This window comes from Rissa tridactyla, chromosome 3, assembly GCF_028500815.1.
Source record: "Rissa tridactyla isolate bRisTri1 chromosome 3, bRisTri1.patW.cur.20221130, whole genome shotgun sequence".
Taxonomy (NCBI): domain Eukaryota; kingdom Metazoa; phylum Chordata; class Aves; order Charadriiformes; family Laridae; genus Rissa; species Rissa tridactyla.
The window spans coordinates 34,724,614-34,749,898 of NC_071468.1; the positions used below are offsets into that span (position 1 = coordinate 34,724,614).

At 58.0% G+C, this 25,285-nt stretch overlaps 1 protein-coding gene across 11 annotated transcripts in view; it reads right to left on the reverse strand.

Annotated features, from left to right (window-relative positions):
• Nucleotides 1–883: 883 nt before the first annotated feature.
• LOC128906541 (heat shock protein HSP 90-beta) overlaps nucleotides 884–25,285 on the reverse strand; it is a 42,649-nt gene continuing 18,247 nt past the window's right edge. For 5 of the 11 annotated variants that reach the window (XM_054193862.1, XM_054193861.1, XM_054193858.1 and 2 more), the window contains 12 exons: nucleotides 15,760–15,842; nucleotides 15,196–15,277; nucleotides 14,748–14,920; nucleotides 14,380–14,519; nucleotides 14,037–14,171; nucleotides 13,764–13,861; nucleotides 13,283–13,373; nucleotides 13,063–13,154; nucleotides 12,814–12,922; nucleotides 12,454–12,539; nucleotides 10,522–10,721; nucleotides 8,853–9,867 (listed from right to left, as the gene is read on the reverse strand). In XM_054193862.1, coding sequence (XP_054049837.1) covers nucleotides 9,756–9,867; nucleotides 10,522–10,721; nucleotides 12,454–12,539; nucleotides 12,814–12,922; nucleotides 13,063–13,154; nucleotides 13,283–13,373; nucleotides 13,764–13,861; nucleotides 14,037–14,171; nucleotides 14,380–14,519; nucleotides 14,748–14,920; nucleotides 15,196–15,277; nucleotides 15,760–15,788 — 1,347 coding nt within the window. In that variant the 5' untranslated portion in view covers nucleotides 15,789–15,842 and the 3' untranslated portion in view covers nucleotides 8,853–9,755. Of the gene's footprint in view, nucleotides 1,480–2,021; nucleotides 2,356–2,811; nucleotides 3,081–3,353; nucleotides 3,502–3,776; nucleotides 3,968–4,162; nucleotides 4,329–4,759; nucleotides 5,078–5,566; nucleotides 5,701–5,900; nucleotides 6,061–6,331; nucleotides 6,539–6,722; nucleotides 6,870–6,956; nucleotides 7,161–8,852; nucleotides 9,868–10,521; nucleotides 10,722–12,453; nucleotides 12,540–12,813; nucleotides 12,923–13,062; nucleotides 13,155–13,282; nucleotides 13,374–13,763; nucleotides 13,862–14,036; nucleotides 14,172–14,379; nucleotides 14,520–14,747; nucleotides 14,921–15,195; nucleotides 15,278–15,759; nucleotides 15,843–16,630; nucleotides 16,655–17,547; nucleotides 17,695–22,085; nucleotides 22,350–22,770; nucleotides 22,979–25,285 lie in introns of those variants that run through there. The other 6 variants (XM_054193867.1, XM_054193864.1, XM_054193857.1 and 3 more) reach the window with 6 other exon arrangements.

The following is a 25,285-nucleotide window of genomic DNA, read 5'->3' on the forward strand; positions in this document are numbered from 1 at the left end:
ACCAAGCAGCCTGCACCCAAACAGCTGCCACACTGCCCCATGGTGCCTTGGTGTGCAGTGAGGGACTCCAGCAAGGCCCTGCCTCCTCCCCTCCCTGTAAAAGACGGATAACTGGCTAAAGTCCACTCCATTTTGTGCCTGTGGTTGCTGGCAAGCAGGCAGCAGGAGAACTTGATGTTGGTGTCACTTTCCCCTGACAAACCCCAGGGGCCATTGTTGCCGAGGGTGACAAACCCCGCTGCTCATGGAGTGTCAGCTCAGTGCAAGGGGCAGATGAATCAGAGGTGATGACCCAGGTTTCTCAGTCATCTGGGACACAGGCAAAAGCCAGCGGGTGGCCAGATACTGCCAGCCCCCCAGGGCTGCAGATGCCCAGAAAGGACAGGCTGGAGGTGGGAGGAAAGGAGGAGTCTAGAGCACAGAGCAAGATGAGTTTGGCCTAAGAGCTGAAGCAAGGCAGCTCGAATATGGTCCTGAGCTGTCAACTCCACCCTGCTCTGCACTGCAAGGGAACACACAGGTGGCTCCTGCCCAGCTTCTGCCCCCAGGGACACTCAGACCAGCCAGCAGCAGCGCAGGCTCAGGTCCTGGCTCAGCTTGCCCAGCTGATGTGTGCAGATTGGAAAGGTTTGTTCCCAGGCTGTGGGGCATGCAGCGCTCTGGGTGGACAACTACTGCCTGCTGGAGATGACCCCACCTGCACAGCAGGTGTTTCTCCTATCTCCTTCATGGTGCCTCGTGGCAGCGAAGGGACAGAGATCACCTAAAGCAGGGCTCTGAAAACCAGTCAGGGAAGGGGAGAGACCAGCAGCCCAATAGCCTCAGGCACAGGCTAAGAACCTTTCCTCCGTATGGTAGGCATGAAACACAAGGGACCCTGCTGTGTAAACCACATTCTTTGATACTTTAATTCCAGTAGAACAAAACAACAAACATAATCAAACAAAAAATAACTAAAACAACCAAAATACAATATCCTACCCTGGGGTCTGAGGGAGGCAGCAGCTCAGAGGATCGGCTCTCCCACCCAGATGGAACAAGGGCAGTTTGATGCCTACTGGGAATGTGGGAGACCCATGGCAGGGATACAGGGGAAGCCTGATGCCTCCTCACCTCCACTCCCCACGAGCTGTTCCAACACAAGCAGAAAGACAGAACAGACAGGCCTCAGGGCTGCCTGAATAACTCACTACTGACAAGCAGGCAATCACGCTTTCCTGCACCCTGCCAAAAACAACCCCAACCAAACAAATCCAAAAAATTGACACCACCGAGGAGTCAGTAGCAGCTGGTGGGAGCAGACCCCCTTCTAAGCAGATGTGAGGTGGGGCGGAGGCCTGGCAGGTAAGGGAAGAGGCTTCCTCCTACTTTAGTCTACCTCTTCCATGCGGGATGCATCTTCATCTCCCTCAAGCGGGGGAATTTCATCACAGACAGCTGCACTGGGCTCCTCTGCAGTCGCCTCATCTTCATCAATGCCTGGGAGAGGAGAGAAAGGAAAATATGAGGCCTCCAACTGACACCAAGTGATCTCAGAGGAACAGCTTCTCCCAGAGCAAAGGCTGGCTCCTGCTGATACAGCCTGAGGGACAGGGCTATTGGTACCTAGTAGTTATGGCAAGCCACAACACTTTATCATTTATATTTTTGCCTAAAAAAGCCAGTTTGGAGAAATAAGTTGGGTGCAAGCACAAGCTGTTTCACATCTCCCATGGCAGGCTTTTGACATTCGCTATGAAGAACTGAAAAGCCTCAGCTTCTCATCTGAGCAGCTTGATGGTGGCTCCTGGCCTCGTGGAGGACAGGACAGTGCACTCAAGAGCCCTGAGACCTCCCAAAGTACCTTGTTCCAGGTTTCCACTTGCCCCTGGCCACCTTACGTACGCAGCCAGTTCTGCACAACACACCAGCATGGCTCCCTTACTGGCCTCCCCCTGCCCCAAGACAATTACACACTAGCCCACTCAGATAACCTGCTCTCAGAACCTGCTCCAGGCCCGAGATGCTGCATGGACACCTACCAAGGCCCAGTTTTATCATCCTGTAGATGCGGTTGCAGTGGGTCTGGGGATCTTCCAAGGAGAAACCAGAGGACAGCAGAGCAGTTTCAAAAAGTAGCACCACCAGGTCTTTGACAGCTTTGTCGTTCTTGTCAGCATCAGCCTTCTGGCGGAGGGTTTCCACAATTGGGTGGTCAGGGTTGATCTCCAGGTGCTTTTTAGCCATCATATAGCCCATAGTAGAGTTGTCCCGCAATGCCTGAGCCTTCATGATGCGTTCCATGTTGGCCGTCCAACCATAGGTGCTGGTGACGATGCAGCAGGGAGACGAGACCAACCGGTTTGAGATAGTTACCTGCCAATGTAGCCGAGGGTTAGCTGAGCAAGGTCCCCGTATGCCCTGGACTGGGCCCAGCCACAGCACACATGATACCCCAGGTCTTTGCCCAAGGTTTGCTTAGGGACACCCCAAAGCAAGCAGAGATCCTTCAAGCAGCTCCAGGACTGTGGCACGGAGCAGTTTGGACAGCTCAGCCAGCGCCTTCAGCACCCACTGCACGTTTCCCACACTTACCCTCTCCCATCACTGCACGTATTTGGGTCAGTGCCCATCACCTGCAGCCTGGCTGCTTAGAGCAAGATGGTGCCGTGCATGCTGGGACCTCCAGTCTCCTTTAGCGGCTCCTCTGCAGGAGATGAGGGAGATCAGTGGCATGCATTGAGCTGGGGCCCTTGCCTGCATCACGGAGGGCCCAGCCCCCTCCCTCCAGCCCAGGACACAGCCCTGGTCTGAGCTCCTTGCCCATCTCACCTTCTCCACCTTCTTGTCCAGGATCTCCTTCATGAGTTTGCAGAGGGTCTCAAACTTGGCCTTGCTCTCCTCCATCTTCTTTTTCTCCTCCTCATCTTCAGGCAGCTCCAGCCCCTCCTTGGTGACCGATACCAGGGTCTTGCCATCAAACTCCTTGAGCTGCTGCACGCAGTACTCATCAATGGGCTCCGTCATGTACACCACCTCAAAGCCACGCTTCCGCACACGCTCCACAAAGGCTGAGTTGGCAACCTGCTCCTTACTCTCCCCTGGGTATAGAAATGAGATGTCACCAAGATGTAAGAGCTGGTTAACAGCAGGACAAACAGCAGCAGTCTCTCAGAGCCCCTAGCATAAAACAGGCTGTAGCCAGGGCTCTAGACCTGGTGGTCTTTCCCCGGCTCCCAGAGATGGGCTGTTATTCAGCAGGGAGAGCCTGCTGAAGGCAGCAGGACCTACCTGGAGAAATTTGCTTGAAGTTAGGGCTGATAGGCAGGTAACCTGCCTCCACCTCACTAGTGCACGGAGGAGCTCTGGCTCACCTGTGATGTAGTAGATACTCTTCTGGGTCTCCTTCATACGGGACACATACTCTGAAAGTGAAGTCACCTCATCGCCTGACTGGGACGTGTGGTAACGCAGCAGCTCCGAAAGGCGCTTTCGGTTGGTTGAGTCCTCATGGATGCCCAGCTGGGGGCAGAAGAGATGCATGAAGCCTCCAGGATGGGACTTGCATGCACTTGGCCACCCTCAAGGCAAAGCTATCTCTGCCCATCCCCTAACCATTTGAGTCCGGGGCCTAGAGCAGCCAAGGGGCCAGCTGCCCACAAAGGCTCTTTGGGGCACTTGCGAGACCCCCCTCTACCCTAGCACCCAGGCAAAGACACAACACAGGGACAAGCCTGCTCCTCAGCCAAACGGGTCATGGGCCCCTCCCTCCTCCAGGTGCAGGGTGCCCAGCTCACCTTCAGATTCTTGGAGAAGGCCTCATAAAATTTTTTGTAGTTGTCTTTGTCCTCTGCCAGCTCAGCAAAGAGCTCCAAGCATTTCTTCACGATGTTTTTGCGGATCACCTTGAGGATCTTGCTTTGCTGGAGCATCTCACGAGAGATGTTCAGAGGCAGGTCTTCTGAGTCCACAACGCCCCGGATGAAGTCTGAGCAGGGGAAATGAAAACATGAGTCAGGTTAAGAGCTCCAAGCTTCATCATGGGAGGAAAAGCACTAAGACACTGACTACTGTGCACCTGCACCAGCTAGTGCCTCAGACAGCTGCTTTATACTAGGAGTGGTACCACAGGCTGTGGGGGTCACAGCTCCGCAGTGGGAGTCCAAGGCAAAGGGGCTCTTACTTAGGTACTCAGGGATGAGCTCGTCACAGCTGTCCATGATGAAGACACGCCTCACGTACAGCTTAATGTTATTCTTCTTCTTCTTGTTCTCAAAGAGGTCAAAAGGGGCACGGCGTGGGATGAAGAGCAGGGCCCTGAACTCCAGCTGCCCTTCCACGGAAAAGTGCTGCAGAGCCAGGAAGGAAAAACAGCTGCTGGAGTGCTTTTCTTCTACCCTGTCCCCCAGGACCTGCTGCACGCAGGCTGAATTGCCGTTCCTCAGCACTGGGGCTGGTAGGGGGGCGCAGGAAGGTCTCTATCATCCAAGCAGCCTGCATTTTCCCCTCCTCAGGCCCCTGCGTGACAGCACGCTCTGGCATCCAGCAGGCCTGGACGGAGGAGTCGTGCTTCTCTGAGGCCCAACACCCTCCCATCCTGCTTCTAGGCTGGCACTGCCAACCCCTCCACCTGCATAGGAGTCCCAGTGCAGGCTGGGACACCACCAAGCGGCCCAAGAGCCCTCAGTCTCACTGAGGCACAACCATGTGTTGGCTCTGGGTATGGGCTGGAAAGGGGCCCTCTGTCTCTCCCTGAAGGGCAGGGTGGCCCAGCACCCACCTTGACAGCCAGGTGGTCCTCCCAGTCATTGGTGAGGCTTTTGTAGAACTCGCCATACTCCTCCTGGGTGATGTCGTCAGGGTTGCGGGTCCAAATAGGCTTGGTCTTGTTCAGCTCCTCATGGTCAATATATTTCTCCTTGATTTTCTTGGTCTTTTTCTTCTTGCCTTTGTCTCCCTCCTCCTCCTCCTCATCAGAGCCCACATCCTCGATTTTGGGTTTCTCCTCATCTTTGGATGCTGACTCTTCCTCTTCCTTCTCACCTTTCTCCTCCTCTGCCTCATCATCACTGATCTCTTTCTCACGCTCCTTCTCCAGCTGTGGAGAAAGGGACAAGCGAGAGTCAGGTTTAGCCCCAAGCAACCACTATTAGGAATCCTTTTGCTCCAGATAAGAGAAATGGGTGTCCTCCAAGGCCCAACAAATGCAACATCTGGAACCAGGGCTTCTCCTAAAACCAGCCCTCAGAGTCCCTCCACAGCTCATGCTACCAAAAGCTGTGTCTGAGAAGATGAGACAAAGGGCAGGAAGCCCTCCTCCCTCCATGGCTGGTTTAGATTACCTCCAGCTGCACAAATCAAAGGCCAAAAGTGTGGCTAGATACACCTTCACCTCCAATAAGCTCCCAGCCTCAAACCACCTCTGGCCACACGAGCCAGGAGCACCACTGCTCAATAACCAGCAGCTAGGAGCTATGGCAGGGAACAGAAAAGACTCGACTCTGCTTTTTCTGGGCTCCTGCTCATAATACCACCCACACCTGCCTCCAGCTTTCCAGGGAGTCCCCACAGTCCTCCCCTTACGTACATAGAGTGTGATGGGGTAGCCAATGAACTGTGAGTGCTTCTTCACCACCTCTTTGACACGCCGCTCCTGCAAGTACTCTGTCTGGTCCTCCTTCAAATACAGGATCACTTTGGTGCCCCGTCCAATGGGCTCACCTACGGTGTGGGGAGAGAAACATTAGCATTTCAGTGTATAGTGTTAAAGAGCAAAAAACAGGTGGGACCAGCTCCTTGACCCTAAACAGTACTTGACACCTAACATTAACAAGCATGACTGACAATGCAGCACAGCTCTAGGGAGCACCAGGAAAAGGGATACTTCTAGCAGAGAAATACACTTGTTTTTTTGTACGTACCATGGTCAGTTCGGACAGTGAAGGAGCCCCCAGCTGACGACTCCCAAGCATACTGCTCATCATCATTGTGCTTGGTAATGACAACCACCTTCTCAGCCACCAGATATGCAGAATAGAAACCCACACCAAACTGCCCAATCATGGAGATGTCTGCGCCAGCCTGTGATAGCAGAGAAAGACTGATAGACCAGTGAAGAGACGGGAGATGCCAGCAATTTATTCACAGCAGCAAAGAACTGGGTCAGCATACAGAGAAAAAGAGGCAAGCGCCAACAGGCAGCCAGCCCTACCCTCGGCTCCTCCCTGCTGCCGGAAAGGTGGGGAAGCACACTTGGGTAGGCTGACAACTCCCGCAGCAAAAGGCAGGAAGGTTAGGGTTACACCCCAGTGAAAGCCTGTGGCCCAGGCCTTAGGGAACCCACACAACCCACCTGCAGGGCTTCCATGAAGGCTTTGGTACCCGACTTGGCAATAGTGCCCAGGTTGTTGACGAGGTCTGCTTTTGTCATCCCAATGCCAGTGTCCACCAGGGTGAGCGTGCGGTCCCAGGGGTTGGGGACTATGTCGATCTTAAGGTCCTTACCGCTGTCTAGCTTTGAGGGGTCAGTCAGGCTCTCATAGCGGATTTTATCCAGCGCCTAGGGGAGAGAGTGATGCTCGCCACAGCCTCCCTCCTCAGCAGCCACCTCCCTCCCCCCAGCACCACAAGCCTCGCAGGTCGCCCAGGCACCAGCCTCTACCTGGGCACCCCCAGCGGGACATCATCCCCCCCCCCCCCCCCACCAACAGAGAAAGGAAACCACGAGGAGGGCCGGGGCTCACGTCGGAGGCGTTGGAGATGAGCTCCCGCAGGAAGATCTCCTTGTTGGAGTAGAAGGTGTTGATGATGAGCGACATGAGCTGGGCGATCTCCGCCTGGAAGGCGAAGGTCTCCCCATCCTCCTCCCCCTGCCGCACTTCCTCGGGCATCTGCAAGGCAAGCAAGAGGCCGTTCGTACCGGGCGAGGGAGGTCGGCGGGACACCGGCCCCGGCTCGGGACAGCGCTGCGTCCTTACCGCGTCGGATACAGGCACCAGCAAAAGAGGTTTAACGCCCACCGGCCGCCTTTTATAGGCACGGGATACGGCACCGCTCAACCGTCTCCTTCCGCCTTAAAACGGCCCGCGGCCGAATCACTTGTGGGCCCTACCAGCGTTGCCCGTTAACGGTGTGCGGTTGGGCGGGGGCAGGAGAGCAGCCATCAGCCTCACGCAGCTGCCGGCCGGGGCTGCCCGCCGCCCCTCGCCGCGGCGCTCGGAGGGACGCGGTCTCCGCGTCCCTCCGAGCGCCGCGGCGAGGGGCGGCGGGCAGTCCCGGCGGGGGACTATTTTCCGGCAGCGGAGGAGCACCGTCGCGGATGGGCAGTAGTGGTGAGGCACTTCCAGAGGTTTCCACGAGGGTCAGGGTCAGCGGGGCCATCTCCGGACCTGGGCAGGGAATGGGGGGATCCGCACAGCCCCGGGGGGTGCCAGCTGTCCCAGCTCCGTGCTGCGGCTGCCCCGAGAGCCGTGTGGGGTAACCGGGAGGCCTTAGGGGAGAGGAGGGGCCAAGATGGAGGGGACCGGCCCTGGTGGTGGGGACCGTGTCGGGGTCTGAGAGCAAAGCAGGCCCCTTTTCCCCCTTGGAAGTCGGATGCGCTGTATTTTTAGTGTCTTAAGGACAATAAGATGAACTTCATCCCTTATTTTCCTTATTGGGGCTGGGGGCGCACAGGCCTGACCGGCAGAGGAAGCTGGGGGGGGGGGGTGGGGGGGGGGGATGAGGGGACCCGGGCCCCACAGTTTTTGGCTGGGGGTCGCCGAAGGATGATGGCTGGGAACGATGAGGGGAGGAGGCCGGCTGGCAGGGTGGTGTAGTTCCCCCCCAGGAGCAGGAGGTGGCACTCCGGCTGTTCCCAGGCGCAAGGTGGGGCTGCCAGGGGTGTGTGCCACGGCTCACGGCGCCCCCAAAATATGCAGGTGCATCCCTTCCTGGTCGGAGGTGCCGAGGGCAGCACCCCCTTCCCGTGTGTCCTGGTTTGAGGTAAAGCAGAACCAACTTTCTGTTCAGTAATTTTATTTCTCAGCTAGGCGTCTTCGAACTCTCTGAAATTATCAGCATGTCGTGTCTGAAAAGGTTCGTTCAGAGTGATAAGACAGTTTGCGCCAAGGAATGGTGTGCACAGAGGCTCTTGCTTATACTTACTGCTACAACAACCCGAGTCAGCTAATTTTGTTATTTGCCCCGTTGGGAGGGTCAGGAGCGGAAAAGCGTAGAGGGGTCCCACCTGCAGGGAGGAGCGGATGGGACAGGTGACCCAAAACTGACCAACAGGGTATTCCATCCCAACTGCCCCATGCTCAGTATAAAAGCTGAGGGATCAAAGAGTCAATCTCTTCCTTCAATGGCTGATGTCCAAGGAGGACCCTGTCTGTTCATCTGCCTTTGATCCTGATCCGTGGGCTCCTGACTCCATCTGTGGAACCCGGTTCCCACTCGTGCTGAGTCCAGCCTGGGACGTCCCCAGTGCCTGCTGGTGACGTCATCCTGAGAGCTTAATAGGGTTGTGTGTATACTGTATCTCTTTCATTATTTTCCTTTTTATCTTAATTTCTAATTCATTAAAGTTGTTTAGTTTCTTCTAAACTCGTAAATCTCTTTATCTCTCCTCTTCCGCTCTGTACACAAGAGGCTGGGGGGGTGCATCTGTCGCCAGCCATTGGCCAGTTTGGCCAAAACCTCGACGCCATGCTGGCCATGTCCCCGTAGCAGAGAGCCACTGCGCTTGTCCCTGCAGGGGATGCACATACTGCTTCACTGCCTGATGATGGCTACAGGGGACACAGGAAATGCCAGTGCCTGCTCCCTTCAGCCCTTGCTGCTCCACAGCCCACTCTCCCCTGTGGTGACAGAGACACACGCATACCCAAAGGGGCGTTTTGGTCTTTTTTTATAGAAAACAGCAACTGTACAGACACATTTACACAGACGAGGGATAGGAAAGCCAAGGGAGAGGTCAGACACCCCGCTTCCCCCCTGCAGCACAGGCAGGCAGGGAAGGCAGCCTGTGTGGGAAGGGAATTGCCTCTCGCAGCCCAGTGTGGGGGCTCCTGTCACACAACCAGGGGGTGGGAAGAAAACAATGGCAGAATGACAAAAACAAAAGCAGGGAACAAAGGCAAAGGAGAAGGCGAGAAGGTGGGTTGTGGAGATCTCTTCCCTCAGCTTAGCCATGGTGTTGGTTTTTCATGTGGGTGGGACGCAGACCTCTGTGTCCCTGGGATGCTGCTGGCAGGGGGATGCGCGCCTAACAGAGGGTGGGGATGGAGAGGCTGGCGGGGACTCTCCTCCCCATTTGCAAGTCTCGTCAGCAGGAGAAGTGGTGTGGGATGTTTCCAGGCCCCCTGGAAGGAGAGGAGAGCAAGTCCCTAGGTGCCTTGGGGACAAGGGCAAGAAAGGGAATAACACTGGATACCAGCCTTCAACTCTGTCGCAGAGGAGGAGGCTGAGAATGGCTTTTGGCCTTGAGCTGGGGAAATAACACAGCGTAGGAGGCGATTGGACCTCTGTGAGATCCCAGGGATCTTGCACACACACACAGAGCATGGGAAAGGAGAAGGCACATAGGCCTGAAGGCATCACACAGCCGAGCGTGGCAGGAGCCAGGCCAACCCTGCAGGAGTGGAACCGTCCCTGGGTGTAATGTCTGCTGTGGCAGTGCGATTTGGCAGGGGCAGGCGTGAGGTGTTATTTCCCCACAGTGCCGAGGTATCCAGGGCCTCGGAGGAGGATGCGGAGCCGTGTCTCGGTGTCCCTGCACCCTCTGGGTGCCTCTGCTAGATGAGAATTCGGAACAGGAAGGAGACGGCAGCTCCTAGGGCCAAGCCCAGCGACAGGAAAAAGGCCATGATGGCTCCAGCTGTCTCTGCTTCGTGGGCAAGCACTTTCCTAGGAGAGAAATAGGTGTCAGACCCGGCCTCGGGGATGTGTGCCCTGTGCCCTGCTGTGGGTTCACCGGAGAGGTGGGAGGACGCCACAGAGGAGCCAGAAGCTGTGCTCCTCTGCAGCAGAGGAATGGCAAGAGCAACTCCACCTTGTCTCCAAGAGCCTGCCTCCACATTACGGGCTCGTAGAGAAAGAAAAAGTGCATCAGGCAGGCTGCCCTGAAGCTCCCGGCACCAGGGACACCCCTCTCTGACTCCTGCCCTCATGCACTGCAGCCTGCCTGGCTGAGCCCCAGCTGGGCTCCTCGTGCTGCCTGTGCTCCCGCGCGGGACAAGGGCTGCTCACCCTGCTGTGGGTGCTGCGCCGTGCTCCGCTCCCCTCCAGATCCCCACTGCATCCAGCCCCTTCCCCAGCCTGGCAGTGGGGGGAAACGGAGAGCTCAAACAATAGCTTCCTCATCTCTAGGATATGGAGGCACAAGGCTGGAGACGGGACACAGGGGTTGTGTCCCCCGAGGTGGTGGGGCGATCCCCCTCTGCGCCTGCATCCCCTTGGGGTGTGCTCACGCCAGAGCTGGGCAGAGCCAGACTCCAGTTGTGCTGGGGCTGGCATCCGGGGATGTAACCAACCCTTCCCCTGTCCCCAGCTCTTACTTACTTGGGCCCGAAGCACATGCAAAGGCTGGCCAGGTAGCCATTGGAGATGGAGAAGAAGATCATGAAGATGATGTACCAGGCGTCATGAGAGAATACGACAGGCAGGTAGTAACGGGGTTGCACGTTGCACAGCATGAAAAGGGGGATAAAGATGACTCGGAGGGCCACCATCACTGGCAGGAGGCAGCTGTCCTTCCCGGGCTGGGAGAAAAACACGGGTCACTGAGCAGCTGAGAAGTGGACATTCCCCATCCCATGGCATGCTGGCAGGGGCTATACAGGGCTGTCCCTACTGCGCCAGGGCTGCGGTGGAGCCACAGAGAGGGCAAAGTTGCTGAGAGACCTTCTCTGCTGCAACAAATCTCAGCGTCACCGCGTGCTGTGGTCAGGAGGGTCCTACAAGGTCTGAAAGTCCTGTCCCAGCTGACTCGGAGAGGAGCAGCACTAGAGCCAAAATACCGAGCTGGGCTTGTAAGCGACTGCTAAGCCCTTGCTGGAAACAACAGGCAGGCAGGCAGGAGAGCCTCGTGCACGCTCACGCAATCTCCTGCAGCGAACCACGGCGCAGGACAAGGCTGGCTGAGGTAAATCCCCTCTGGCACCTCAGGGCCTGCAAACTGGGCTTTAACCAGCTCTTCAGCCTCCTACGCCATGGCCCAGCTAAGCGGGGTGAGGTCCAGCAATCTGGGAAAGGGATTACGCTGGGGCTGTTTTGGACAGTGCTGGGAAAGGCACGGACTGAGTTACAGTCTCCTTGGATCCCAACGGGGTCCGTGGACACGTGAGGCTGGGATGAAGAAGGAAACACCGTCCTCCTGTGTTGTCCCTGCAGCTGTGACCGAGGCAGCTCCTGGTACGAGACATGGCTGGGTCCATCTGGGGTCACCTTGGTGAGGTGCCAGGGTCACAGATGACAGGTCACTGGTCTGGGGTCAGGGGAGACCCACAGCTGCCTTGGGAGCTGTGTGGGCTGGCGTAGCCATGGGACACTTCAGGAGCAGAGGGGGAAGCTGAGGTTAGGCCAGCTGTGGGCAAACCAGCAAGAGCAGCAACAGCCTCTCGTGCCTGAGGAAGAGAAAAGGAGCGAGCGGGGCCCCAACCAGGGAAATGAGGCCCAAACCACACACAGTCAGAATTTCCACACAGTCTTGTTTTGGAAACATCTTCTGCTGGGTCATCCCACCACGGAGGCTGCGGGCTGGACACCAAGCAACACGGCCAATGGCCAAGGACAAGGGCAGCCAGCAGCGATGGCCAAGGGAGAAGCAGCTCCAGGCCGTGGGGAAGCCAGACCCGGACAGACCCCACGGCACGTGGTGCTGAGGAGCTTCTCTAAACAAACAGCCCAAACAATACAGGGGGAAAAGGCGCCTGGGGGGTAGGTGAAGGGTCAGGAAGAGACACAGATGTGAAAGCCCTTTTCCTCACCCACCCCCACCACAGCTCCCATCACTCAGCTCCAGCAGCTCTGAGCCAGGCAGGGGAGATGAGAGCATGGGGATGTGGCAGGGGACAGCTCTGTCACCCACATGGCATGGCTCTGCCCTGCTCCCAGGACAAGGCTTTTTAAAGCAGCTGTGTCCTGTGCGGAGGCCAGAGGTTTTATTTTGGGCTGCCCTGTCTTTCACCCTCTTTTGCTGCCGCCGTCCTGCCTGGCTGTTTGCATAGCTGGAGTGAAGGTTTGTTTACAGAGGCTGAAATGGAGGAGGCAGCTTCATCCAAGCCATGCTGAAAGAAGGGTGGGAGGAGGACAGAACAACACTCTGGTTCTCGGCTCTGACCCATAAATCTCTGCTTAGGACTTAAAGCCAAGGCAGGAGTCAGCTCTGCACCTCTTTCTTCCAAGCCATGGATGGCAGCCTCAGTGAAAGCCGTGGCCGAGGGGCCTGGGGATGGAGTCTGCCTGGGCATTTTTTCCCTGCCCCATGCTTACCCACGTGAAGAGGGCAGTGAGACTCCGTCCCGTCCAGTCGAAGACATTAAAGAGCAGGAAGCAGGAAACAGGGATGAAGTAGAGACCTGCAGAAGGGGGAGAAGGTCACTGACAAGCCCAGGGTGCCCCAGGCCCTCCCGCCAATCGCATGGAGACTCTATTTCAGGTCTAGGTCCTCCTGGTTTCCTACTAAGGGCTGGAATGGTCTCCCAGCCAGGCCAGTGTCTGCATCCAAACGACCATGCACATTGTTTCCTCCTTCCCTAAGGCACACCTACTGCTTCAAGCCCCACTTTCTTTTCTCCCATTTACCTTGTTCCCAGTTTCCTCCTACCCCACCCCATCCCTGGCCACACTTACCCCATCTGTTTCCCTCTCCGAGGACAGTGGACACCTTAGCTGTGATGGAAGGAAAGACGCCGATGGTGACAGTGAAGACGAAGCAGACAGACAGAGCCATGACCCAGAGCTAGGCAGGTGAAAGAAAGAGGCTGGTACCGAAGACAGGCCAAGAGACCAGTGCGGGGCTGGTCTCCTCTCCCCATGCTCTCCTACACCTGTGCCCATCCCCTGAGACGAGGGGCAGGGCAGGGGTTGCTGGCAACTCACCTTCTTAAAAATAGTGATGACTGAGGGCTTCTCATCAGGGTTGTGGATAGGGATGACCTTTGAGTTATTCTGCTCCATCCCATTGGGCTCGTCTGCAGGGAAAGACACAAGTAGGGCATATCAGATCCTAGAAAGCTGGGATCTAGTTTAGTTCTTCTATCTCATTCTTCCTCTCAGCTCTTCCTCTTTTTCCTTCCTCTTCCTCCTCTCAGCCCCTCACCTTTCTTAATCAGGTCTCTCTTGGTCTCCAGCTCTGCATTGTACACACGGTACTCTGTCTTGTCCTTCATGGAGTAGTATCGGAAGAAATCCTGCAGAGAGACAGCCACGGAGAACTCATTCATGCGTAAGGAAAGAAGGCTGCCAGGGGCTCTGTGGTAATAGCAGATGTGGGTGATATGGGCAAATGCAATATGGGGAAAGTATTCCTTCCACTTCTGTCCGATACTAATGCTTTCCTGCTCACCCAGAGCCTCGTTTCCACAAGGATATTGGGGGTATCTGAAGCGGGAAGTATCCCAGAGACCTCTTGGGGTTCTCTCGTGGAGCTCCCCAGGACAGGGGAGGGCTTGCCCTGAACCAGGAGGTGTGGAGGCTGGTAGGAGCCAAGGCTGGGGTGCTAGTGCGCCATGGTCCTTGTGCTGTGATGCAAAAGGTTCTGTGTCCCTACACCCTTCCCCACCAGGACGACAAAGTCTCACCATGCGAGGCAGAAGGATGTAGGAGAAAATTGCCAGTACGATCGCCACACAGGCCGTGGTGAAGTAACCGATGAAGCTTTCAGGTTGCTGGGCGCCAACTGGGAGCACAGGAAGGGAGAAGACCAGGGGGGAAAAGGAAGAAGATGATGAGGGCTGAGAGGGGTGAGGCCCTGCTGCCATCTCCCACCTAACCCTACAGCACAACCCCAGCAGATTCTGTTGACAGCAGGGCTCTGGGACGGCCCTGTCACCCACAGGGCAGGGATTACTCACTGGCAATACTGAAGATCATCGCCAAAGCGGCAAAGGTGCCCGCCAAGCCCTGCCCACTCATGATGGGAGCTGTGTAGCTGGCAGGCAGCAGCCCTGCCAGCCCAAAAAGGCTGCTCTGGAGGATGGCGCCAAAGGCTGCAAAGGGGCGAGATGAGCAGAAATGAGAAACCAAAGGCAAGGATGGATTGCACCTCTGTGGGCAGCCAAGGCCCCTGCCCTGTGAGGTAAGGCAGGTTGCCCTCCTCCTTGGCTCTCCCGTGGTGAGGTTCATGCTTTTCTCCCCGAGAGATCAGCCCCAGCCATGGGGCTGTGCCCCCTTCCTTCCCCCTGCTGCCTCACTCACAGTTGATGAAGACGATGCTGATCATGGTAAAGACAAAGAAGGGAAGAGGCTCCATTTCGACCTTCACCATGATCGCGGTGATTAAAAACACCAGCCCAATGGCCACCAGGCTGCCCAAGATGCGGATCTGCTGAGGAATCCTGCAAGAGATGGGTCTTGGTGAGGAAAACCCACCCCCGAAAAGCCTGTGATGCTGGGGCCAAGCTTTCCCGTGGAAATCGCAGCCAAACCCCAGAACAGGAGACCGGTGTTTTGCCTTTGACTTGACTGAACGGGCTGCAGCTTGGCTCAGTGCTAGGGCAGAAAGACGGGCCAGGGCTGGGTGGTCCTGTGTGGGCTGCCAGGGGCAAGGACGGGGCAGGACTCACCGCTGGTGGATGAAGGAGTTGAGGCAGGTGAAGATGAGGAGGGGCACCATGGCGCAGAGTGTCATGAAGTTGTCAAACATGGACTGCAGGTAGGAGGGGGGCAAGGCAGCCCCACTGGTCTGGTTCCACAAGTGGCTTGTCTCCTCTGGATCCGCAAGGCGGCTGATGAAATACTGCGAGACAAGGAGCCTGGTGGGGATGAGGTACCGCAAGGCCTCCCCCCAGCACACTCAGGCCACCCTTGTCCCCCCTCCAACACCACTCGCAGTCCAGGGCTCCTCCTGACACCTCAGTGTCAGTTGTTCCACCCAGGTGACCCACGCTTCTGTCTCCTGCATGCAAATGTGGGAGCTCTACACTATGCAGTGCTGCCACACCTACAGCACGGTCCCTGGAGACGACAGGGAACGATTAGTGTCATGGGCAGCAGCAGGAGGGAAGCCCTCACCTCCCTGGCAGTCATGAAGAAATTCCATGGCAGCAGCGTTCCCAGGCCAAGGATGAAGAAGATCAGCCAGACAGCCTTGTACCTGTGGAGGGGACAGAGCGGTTTGGAGCGGGACAATGGTCAGGGCAGAGGACAGGCATCGCTTCTGACTGTCCCCGACCCTGCAGCTGGAGGCACCAGGAGGATGGTGGATGAAATTTATTGCCGTGTCCCTGCCCCACAGCCCTTGCTATCCTGGGCTGCCGGAGGAGACGTGGTGCCACAGAGGGTCCATGGGAGGTCCTCCCTGGTAGGGTATGAAGGTGGGGGGAAGCTGGCTGCTCCTCGGCATGTGGCACCCAGATGCACAGTGGCCACTGCCAGAGGTGGGAGGGAGTCAGGCTCCCCAGGCATGTCCCAGCACTGGGGACTGTTTACAGCCTGTTTGCTATGGAAAAGCTGACAAGAGAGATCATCTCGGGGAAGCGAGAGCTCAGCAGCCCAGTGAGCATGCCGGCGAGGGGGTCCCAGTATCTGCTGGTATCCTGGATGTGCCCCCACACCCACCCTGCAGCCCGGCATTACCTATCTTGGGGCCCGTCTCTTGCTGTCATCTTATGCAGCAAGTGTCAGCGCAGGTCACAACAAGTCTCGTGGCTGCTCTCCGTCTGAAAAACAAACAGGATTTTATGGGGGAGTGAGGGACGCAGGCCAGGCAGGGACAGTGCTGGTTTTATCCCCCCGGCCATGCCGCCGGCTAAGAGCCAAAGAGAGACAGCAAATGGTGAGAGCACAGTGCAGCAGCTTTGGAAACCTGCGGCTCGGAGTCCTTCAGCCGAGGGGCTGTGACACACGGCCTTATTGGACCGGCTGAGGGACAGCACGCCTTCCCTCCGAAAGGGAAATCGCTTTCCTGAGACGCCCAGGCTGCTGGGCACCGGCTGCCCGGCTGCTCCACAGCAGGCTCTTAAGGGATTTGTGAGCCTGCAGCTCCCTGTGTCCCCAATCCTGGGGCTGTGAGCGAAGCATATCTGCAGCGGGCTGCGTCTGCCCCCCCCGCCCTCCCCACCTCCCTCCAACGCACGGGGCACGGCGGCACAAAAAACACATATAATTCAGCAGCTTCTCCGGCCAGAACTACAAAAAAAAAAAAAACCTCCCCGTTTCTGATTCCCGCTTCTCTGGGGCTCTGGCAGCCCTGTCCTGGGTCGCCTTGGAAAGCCAAGGACGTCCCTGGCACTGCTGTCCCCTCCCGGCTGCCCACCGCTTCTTTTCCCCCATCACCACCTGCCCGTGTGCCCTGGCGTTGCTCTCCCCGAAGACAACCCCAGAGACGCAGCCCCAGGACCCCTGAGAAGGGACATTCCCTCCCCGGCGTGTGTGTCGTCCCCCCCCGCCCCGACACTTCCCCGGGGACAGAAGGGGATTAGCCGCCCCGCAAAAGCCGCAGGCCTGCCTTGTCCTTTTCCAGTCCGGGCGTCGCAGCATGGGATGCTCCGGCACCTCTCCCAGGGCTTCATCTGCAGCGGGGCTCCCGGCGCTGAGCCCCCGGCCCCCCCGGGGCATGCCACCCCCCCCTCCCCCGACCCGAGCCGAGCGCACCGCCGCCGGCTTTACAGCATCCCCGCCCGCAGCCGGGCAGGTCGGGCGTGGGAGGGAGGAAGGAGGCAAGGCTGGGAGCAGCATGCTGGGATCTGTAGTCCCTGCCAGCCCCGGCTGTGCCTTAAAGGCGGCGGAGCCCCGTCCCTTGTCGCAGGTGCCCTGCGTGGGTTTTTTTCCGGGCACCGCTCGCCTCCCGCTCACCCCCGGCGCGGTCCCGCAGGTCGGGGAGCCTACAGCTACGATGGAGCCCAGACATAGCCGGCAGGATGCGGAGAGGGATTTTGGCTGCTTGGAAAAGGCAGAGCAGGCTGACAGGTACGTCTGCGTGGGACCGAGAGCCCCACCAACCCGGCAGGTGCCACCATGTTGATGCTGTGGGAGCCGTCTGCAGCGCAGCTCCCCAGCCTTCCCACGCAGACAGCTCAGGGCATGACAGCTCCTGCTTTGCCCTTGCGAGCCACCCGGGCTTCCAGAGAAAAGATCCCAAAATCCCCTCCCGGCAGCCTGCCAGCCCCTCTGTGAGCAGCAGACGCCCCGAGCCCTGACTCGGAATTAGCAGGGGGATCTGCAAGTACGACTGCCACCCCCTCACCCACAGAAACCCTGCCGGGGACACTGCTTGTCCCCAAGCAAACAGATCTCACCCCCAAACAGGCAGGATAACCCCAGCTCCCCCTTGCCAAGCCAAGCCCCCGCTCCCACTCCCAGCCCTCCACCAGGTCACATCACTGTCCCAAGAAACAGGGGCAGGGAACGATCCCACAGACATACCTGGGGAGGACAGAGCCAGGGAAAGCCCTGTTGTTCGCTGTATTTGAAGGTGGCCTGTCCCCCCGCTTCCGCACCCCCCTGCTCCTGGGGGTGAGCGTCAGGCCCCGGCTCAGGTCACGGGGGCTGGGGCCATGTGGGTCTAGTGGCATCCGCGGAGGAGGAGGAGGAGAGGTGTCGGATACCAGAGCTGGCACAGGGCCCGGGTCCCGCTGCCCAGGCGCCCATCCGCAGTGCCCCGGGAAGGAAGGAAGGGAAGGGTGTCGTGGAGGAGGTGGCAGGAGGCAGGGGCGGCAGGGGTGATCGGGAATCAGGGATTGCCGGGGCAGGGCACTAGGTGCTGCTCCGCCACACAGTTTTCCCAGCTGCCTCCTGCTTCTGTCCAGAGAGCACCCGCATCCCTGCGCCAGGAACCCGTCCTCCTCGGCAGGCGCTGCCCGGCTGCCCAGCCGCAGCCTCCTGCCTGCTCTGTTTGTTTTCTGTCTCGCTTCGCAAAGTGCCTCCTAATTTTTTCTACAAAGAGCCGGTGCCTGCCAAGGGGCGCACGGGTCAGCACTCATTACATCGGGAAACGCGTCCAGCCGCCGTCTCTTACAAACAACCCTACAACCAACAGGAAAGGTCACATGAACCAACACCAGCAGCAGGTGGCAACCCTGCTCCGGGTCCCGGTGAGAGCAGACAGGGGGACAGAGGCCACCCTTCACCTCCCAGAGGAGTCTCCTGATGTTTACCCCAGCCACCAGCTCTGTGGTCGCACAGCCTGGGGGACAGGGGAGAGGAGGAGCGATGCGGAACCTTGGCGTAAGGACATCCATTTTGTTCCTGGGCGTAGGGCGGTCCGTCTCATCCCTTCGGAAGCAACGTGTAAGCGGAAGGAGCAAGATAACAAGGAGTGGTCTTAAACCACAGGCTAGTGCCTCTGAGCAGGTACAAACAAGAGGTGACACAATTTTAATTGCCCATTCACACCGCACAAAGGCCTTGACAGAAGTTAAGTGACACGTGCGGTATTGGGGCACACACAGTCCCACTGCCAGCCAAGCTCCGGCCAGGAGCCCACAGCAGGGCCAGCCATCACCAAAACCTCCTAACTTCTGCAGAAAAACGTGCACCACAGGACAGCCATGCCTGCAGGCAGCCATTTGTCACCGGGCTTTGGAGATTTCCCTACCCCTTCCTTCCCACACATCACCTTTTCTCCTGCTTCTGCTGCCTTCACCAAAGGCGAGCACAGCGCACGCTTGGCTTTCCACTCAAGAGCAATACCACGGTGCTGGGCAGGGATGCTATGGGTTTACACGCAGAAACACCAGCTCTTTAAAGAAAAGTCCTTTCTGCCACACCAAGCATAGCACCGTCCTTGCAGTCCCTAGACAAGGGGTTGCCGTCAGGCCCGATGGCAAGCACCCCATGTCTTCCTGCCGCCACGTGTAGGGGATCGCTTTGCAGGGATAAGGTCAGCACTTCCTCCGAGCACGGCCAAGACGGGGATGGGCCAGATGTCTCCCCAGGCTTCACCCCATCCCCTACATCCGCTCACCCCCCTGGGTGACACCAGAGCCCTCCCAGCAGGAAGGGCTGATCTGGGGGCCCATCAAGGTTTACCTACAGACAGGGAACAAGCCCAGCACAGGTGTGCAAGTCACGTGAAGCCCTGGTGGCTGTGACCCAGCTGGAAGATGGGAAATGCTCCGAGACCGTCTTGTTTCATGAGATTTCATGTGCGTGTCTGAACTCTATCCATGTCATTCACGGGTCCTCCTACCTTGTGCCGGGGTCCAGGGAACCAGCCTGCCGGGCAGCGTCCTGCCTGCTTCCACCTTCAGCTATCAGCTGCGGGGACACGTGCTTGTATTTCACAAGACATATGAGTGTGCGTGATTGTGTACCATCACCACAGCGCTGTGACGAACATAAGCCCTCCCAAATTAAGGGCAGGTACCCTGGGTCAAATTAGAGGCTGCTCTGGCTCAAAAGCTTGTCTCCATCAGAGGGCAAAAGCAGATGCCAAGAAAGGGTAAGAGCGGCACAGGCACAGGCTAACTCCCTGACTGCTCCCCCAGCCCCCGAGCTGGGAGGGATACGCTGTTCATATGTTTTGTAGCTCACAGCAGGTTTCACTTCTGTGAAATCCCTCCTTCCCCCTCTAACTTGGGAGTCTCTGCGCGAGGGCAGCATCTCTCCCCGCGTGCAAGGCCTCAGCCAGGGCTCCCTCGCCATCAAAGGGTGGATGAACATCAGAGTGGCTTCTCCACGCCAGCCACGGCTTTACAGGCCTGGATCGTATCCACCCTACAGCACGTTTTCCAAACAGAGAAATTCTAGCTCACTTAGTCATCCAGGCACAGCTCCACGCCTTCGGTCTTCCTTATTGCTTTCCTCCCAGCCTTCCCTGGCTCCCCTTGACCCTTCCAGAAATGCTGGGGCTGGGGGCACAGAGGGACCGCGAGGTGATGAGACACCAATTTGAAGAGCTGCAAAAGGCTTTCCTGCTTTCTTTCTGCTTTGTCACTCGCAAAGATGATTGGATGACTTTTACATGCACGAAATAACCGAAATAGCCCCAGGCCTTGCTGCGAGTGGCCAGCGCAGCATGTAATCTTGTTTGCAGATTTGGGGCTTCCCTGCCCACCATCTATCCCTTGATTTTTATGTAAACTGAATTTCATCTGCCTAACACCCGGTGTTGTAATGGTCTTCTGTACTCTTCCTAGCTGGCACTTGTCCCTATAAACCTGAGTAATCCAATCGCCTCAGCAAGCCCTGTCATCTCATTGCTCATTCCCTATTCCAGGTTGCTCACAAACATGTTGAAAAAACATGGGACCCAACACAGCGATCTCTTTCCACCACGAAAACTGACCGCTGACTCCTACACCCTCCTTCCTGTTTTTGTACCAATTATGGAGCCACGCAAGGACCTTCCCTCTTGACCAGCCAGTTCCCTTAAAAACTGGGCTGAAAGCCCCAGTTGAATGTTTTTTTGGAAAGGAGGCGCAGGTGTCCCAAGCCCAGCGTCCCTCTGAAATGCTGCCCCAGCTCAGGGGCCCCTCGGCAGGAGCCTCCCCCGCTGCCCACGGACCCTGTCCCTGTGCAGGCGCCTGGGCGGCGCACCAGATTCACCGGTCAGCTTTTCCCTGAAGTTCTCTACAGCCCTTCTTAGAAACCAACGTCACGTCTCTCCCCCCTCCCAGTCCCCGGGGGCCGGGGCAGTTGTGAATGAATGACTAGAGGCCACATGTGACAGCCAGACGGTTCACCCTCCCTTTTCTTCTGGTGAACATCGCCTTGCCCTAGCAACTTGCTGCTGCCTAGCTTTGCTTTCTAACCTTTCCTCTGCAGATGCCCTGGGGAGCCTCACAGAAGATGGTGGAAGAAACTGCTCAGGTTCTTCTGGAGTGGACAGAGAGGCAAAATCTTCACCTGGCTTTTCTGCTATGGCCTCTTTCCTCCGATCCCCCGTCCCCCCAACGGACTGCAGCAGGCTTCCTACTCCTGATGTGCTTTGCAAGCAGTTCCCATCAGAGAGCTGATAGCACTTCCTATTATTCTTGTTCTTCTTTCCGTGCCCTGCCTCTCTGCAAACAGGCTTTGCTGCACCATTTGCTCCCCCCGTCTGCTCATTCCTGCGCCCTGAGGAGGGAGCTGGGCGAGAGAGCGGCATGGGGGCAATTCTGCCCCCCTCCTTGCCTCGCTGTGTGTGGACGAACCCCTCTGCACCCCAATGGCCTGGGCTGGTGGAAAAAACCTGCAAGGCAGTCTGTGCAGCAGGGTCCCTGGGCAACATTTCTGACCTGCTTCACCTTGCTCCCTCCATGGGCAAAAGGAGAGGCAGCTCTAGACCCTCTCTGCATTCAGGCTTGTGGCACTCGCAGCCACCACGCAAACTCCTTAGCAGGAGCTATGGAGGCTGTCCCCACTCCCACCACCCATCGCCGGCTGTTATCTCGGCTGCCGGGTGGCGCGGGGGGAGCGTTCAGCCCCGCGGTGTGTTTTGAACTGCACACACCAGCCAACTGCAAAGTCCCTTATCTGGAGAGTTCACGGAGCCCCGAGAGGCTCCTCAGGGGCCCTCAGCCCCGGCAGGTAAAGCAACCCAGCTGGGCAGCAGATTCCCCAGGGCCCGGTGGGACTCCAGCGCTGTCCCTGAAGGGCTTCCCACCAGGGAGAAGGGAGCAGGCAGTGATGGGGCAGAGCCAGCCATACAACTCCCCTAGGCAATGCGGCTGGGACTCTTCCACCCATCACCCAGTCCCCACTAGGGCTGCTGAGTGGGTTCCCAACCGTGACATACGGCTGGCCGAATGCCAACAAGGGGGCCCTAGCGATGGCAGACCCACGATGAATGCACACACCTCTCTCCTCAGCACACGGCAAGCGCCCAAGCCTGGGCACGCTTGGTCCCTGGCCAGAGAAAACCTCTCCAGGCACCCAGGCAAGACCCCAGAGCAGAGATGGGTGCCACCAAACGCTGCACCACCCCGCCGGGTCATTGCCTGTGATGGGGGGACATTTTAATGTCACAGGAAGAAGCTTACCAGCTTGGTTGGTCCCAGATCCTCGCTCCTGGTCACTTCAGGCCACAGGACTGCAGGGACGGCACAGCCTTGGGAGAGGCAGGAAAAGCCGCGCAGATATCGGAGCAGTCACCTGCTCCAAGGCTAGTGGTTTGGAGGTGCAGGAAGCGATACAGTGCCCCGGGGGGGGCAGGATTTAAGGGGGGGTACGTCATTTCTGAGGAGGCGTCAGAGGAGGAGAGATAAGCTGCTCTTGGGAGCCTGTTTGGAGAGACAGGATTCACAGGGGCTCTTCCGAGGAGCTGGTTTCCCTGATGGCACCCGCTCAGGCCGCTGTCCCCAAGGGAAAAGACCATCCCCTTCAAGGCACAACCCTAACCTGCTTCTCGGCAGGAGGCGGAAGGAAGCATGTTTTTCCAGGGCTAGATTTGGCTTACATTTGTTGGAAATTTAGAAAAATAAAGATCCTTTCTCCCAAGGGCGGAGAGAGGGATTTGCTCAAGGCTCCACTCAACGCAGCTGCAGAAACCTCCAAAAACAGGCAGAAACCACCTGCAGGACCTGGATGGTGCCTGGGGCTGCCTGGGGTGGGGGCGGAGGGTGGGAAAGTGAAATGACCCACTATGGGCAGGCACAGAGGCTCACACCAAGCTCACACCACCCAGCCATGGCTTCAAGATACCTCGCCCCAGATCTTCATCCTCACCTGGCATCCTCTGCAGCCAGCAGCCCCCCGGCAGCCCACGTCTGCAGGTCTGGTCCAAGCCCCCTCAGGGGTGCCGGCGTGGCCGGTGGAGGTTCTGCCTGGGTCTGCCTGGGACCGCGGGGAGGCGGGTGCTGCGGGAAGGGGTGCTCCCCTGGCGTCAGCCGGGGTACCGCGGCGGGAAGAGGCACAATGGGAGGAAGCCACATTTCCGCTTCCCAATGGAGAAAATCCTACAGGACCCCTGGGGAGAGCAACCGGACACCATTAATGTAAAAATCAGCAGTGGCCAGAGGCAGCCCTGAGTCAGGAGCAGGTCTTCCTCGCACGGATGAGCCTGGCACTTGGTGCACTGGTGGCACAGGCCACCAGATACCAGGACAGCCATACACTGATGACAGAGGCAATCCCAACCATGCCACAGCACAAGGCACAGTGCTGGCTCCTGCCTGCCCACAGCCTGGCTCTCCTGCAGGCAGGTGACACTCCTCATCTCCACCCAGCTGGGTGGGAAGAGGGGTGCTACCTGCCGGGCTGGGGCAGTGCTCAGGTAAGAACCCCTAGGGCATGGCTGCCAGATGCATCTCTTCTGCTTTAGCAGCTTCCCCCCAAGTCACGCTCGGGCTTGCTCAAGAGGAATCCCCATCTGTACAGATGTACAGATGATATCTGGGCCAGCCACACCTTGGGCACCAGCAACAGCACGTTGGAGGGATGGGCTGAGCCTACTGGACCATGTCCCCATTTCCCCCTCATGTCTGCAGCTGAAAGGAATGAAGGTGAGCTCCGTAAAGAGGAAGAACACAGCAAAACAAGAGGAGACCAAAACAGGCTGTGGCTGATGAGTCTGAAGATAAGGACTCAATGAATGCATGGGAAGAAACCAAGGCAGGCCAGACTGGGAGAGAGTCCCACAGACAAGGAATGAAGGAGAGGGGCAAGGTGAGTTTCTCCATAGCCTGCCATACCTACTAGCAACACGTGGCTACCCCAAGGTCACCACTCAGGGAGCAATAATGGGGGGAAGAGCAGGACAGCAGAAGGCCACCTGCCATTGGTGGCCACCAGGGTGCTGGGATGGAGAGGGGAGAGGATTCCTCCTTCATTGCTTCATGTTCCTGGCCCTAGAACTGAGCTTAGAGCTGGCAGACCCAGGAAGGAGTAAGGCCAGGAACAACACAAGGGAGCTGAGCAAGGAGCAACCTGCAGCGAGGGGCTGGGAGAGAAGCATGGGGATGGCTTACGCTGCAGCCAGGAGGTTCTCAGAACAGCCCTGCAGTGAGGGGCAAGGCATGGGGGGCTATGAAATCATTGGAAAGTTCAAAAACCTCTCTAAATCCTTCCGCAAGCTATGCACGAGGTCCCCATTATGCATGGAGCCCCTGGCGGAGCAGGCTTGGAGGGCTCAGCTCAACCCCAAACACACTCTCCCACCCCAAATGGCACTGTGCACTTTATGAGGGCTTCTCTCCCCCAGAAGAGCCCAGGACTTGCTCGCTCGACCCCCAAAGCACAATTGCTTCTGTAACAAAACCCTGTGCGGGCCAGTCCAGCCGCAGAGGTGCCCAGGAGAGGAAGGGCAGGAGAAGCCAGCCTGCCCACAGCAGCCCTCTGCCCACTGCTGCCCAGCCACCTTCCACACCCCAAGGCACGTTCTCCTCCTAGGGGAGAGGCCTCGTCCTCCCAGCTGTGGCTCCTTCCCATAAGGAGCACGTGCCGGATGGAAACGTGCAGTGCTGGCAGCAGGCAGGACCCCCAGCTGCTGAACCACATGCCCCTGGGCCATGCTGCTCCCGAGCCCCCCGAGCAGGTGGGAGAGCACCCCCGGGGCTGGATGGAGCCAGCCTTGCCCCTGCACCCAGAGGACTCAGCGGAGGGGACACAGCAGGCTGCCAGCCCTGCCCCGGGGGCTGGCACAGGGGCAGAGCTCATTTTGTCCCTTCCCAGCAATTTTTCAGATGTTGGTCCAGGCTGCACAGCTGCTTCCACTTTAGTTGGGGGGGTGAAGGAGTGGAGCCAGAGCCAGAACAACACAATCTTCCCCTGGCGGCACCATCTCCCCAGCTCCCCAAATTTGGCAGGGTAATTCCTCCCTGCTGACCAGCAGCCCCCCCCCGGGCCAAAGCAGGGATGGACACGCAGGGGCCAACCACCACCAGGCCTGTGGCAGGTTGAGGTTGGCTCCGTCCTCCGCATGTCAGCTGTGCCTGGCGTCCGGGACAGAAATACAAGGGCTATTTTGGGTTCCCGCAGACCAAAGCGGCCTTTTGCTTGTAGGCCAGGTCAGGAACAGGGGCCCTGGCTGACTGCTGCTTTCGGCATGAAATGTCCGCAGCCCTACTGGGAAAGGGGATGGCGAGCAGGGAAACAGGTTTTGGCGTCTGCCGTGGTCCTGCACGGTCCCTCTGCCAGCCACCCGTCCTGCCAAGGTCCCACTCGCTGCTCGGACAGCCGCAGCGTCTTGCAAACCCCGAACTGGCTTCAGCTGCTAAACGCAGCCATCTCACAATGGACAGGG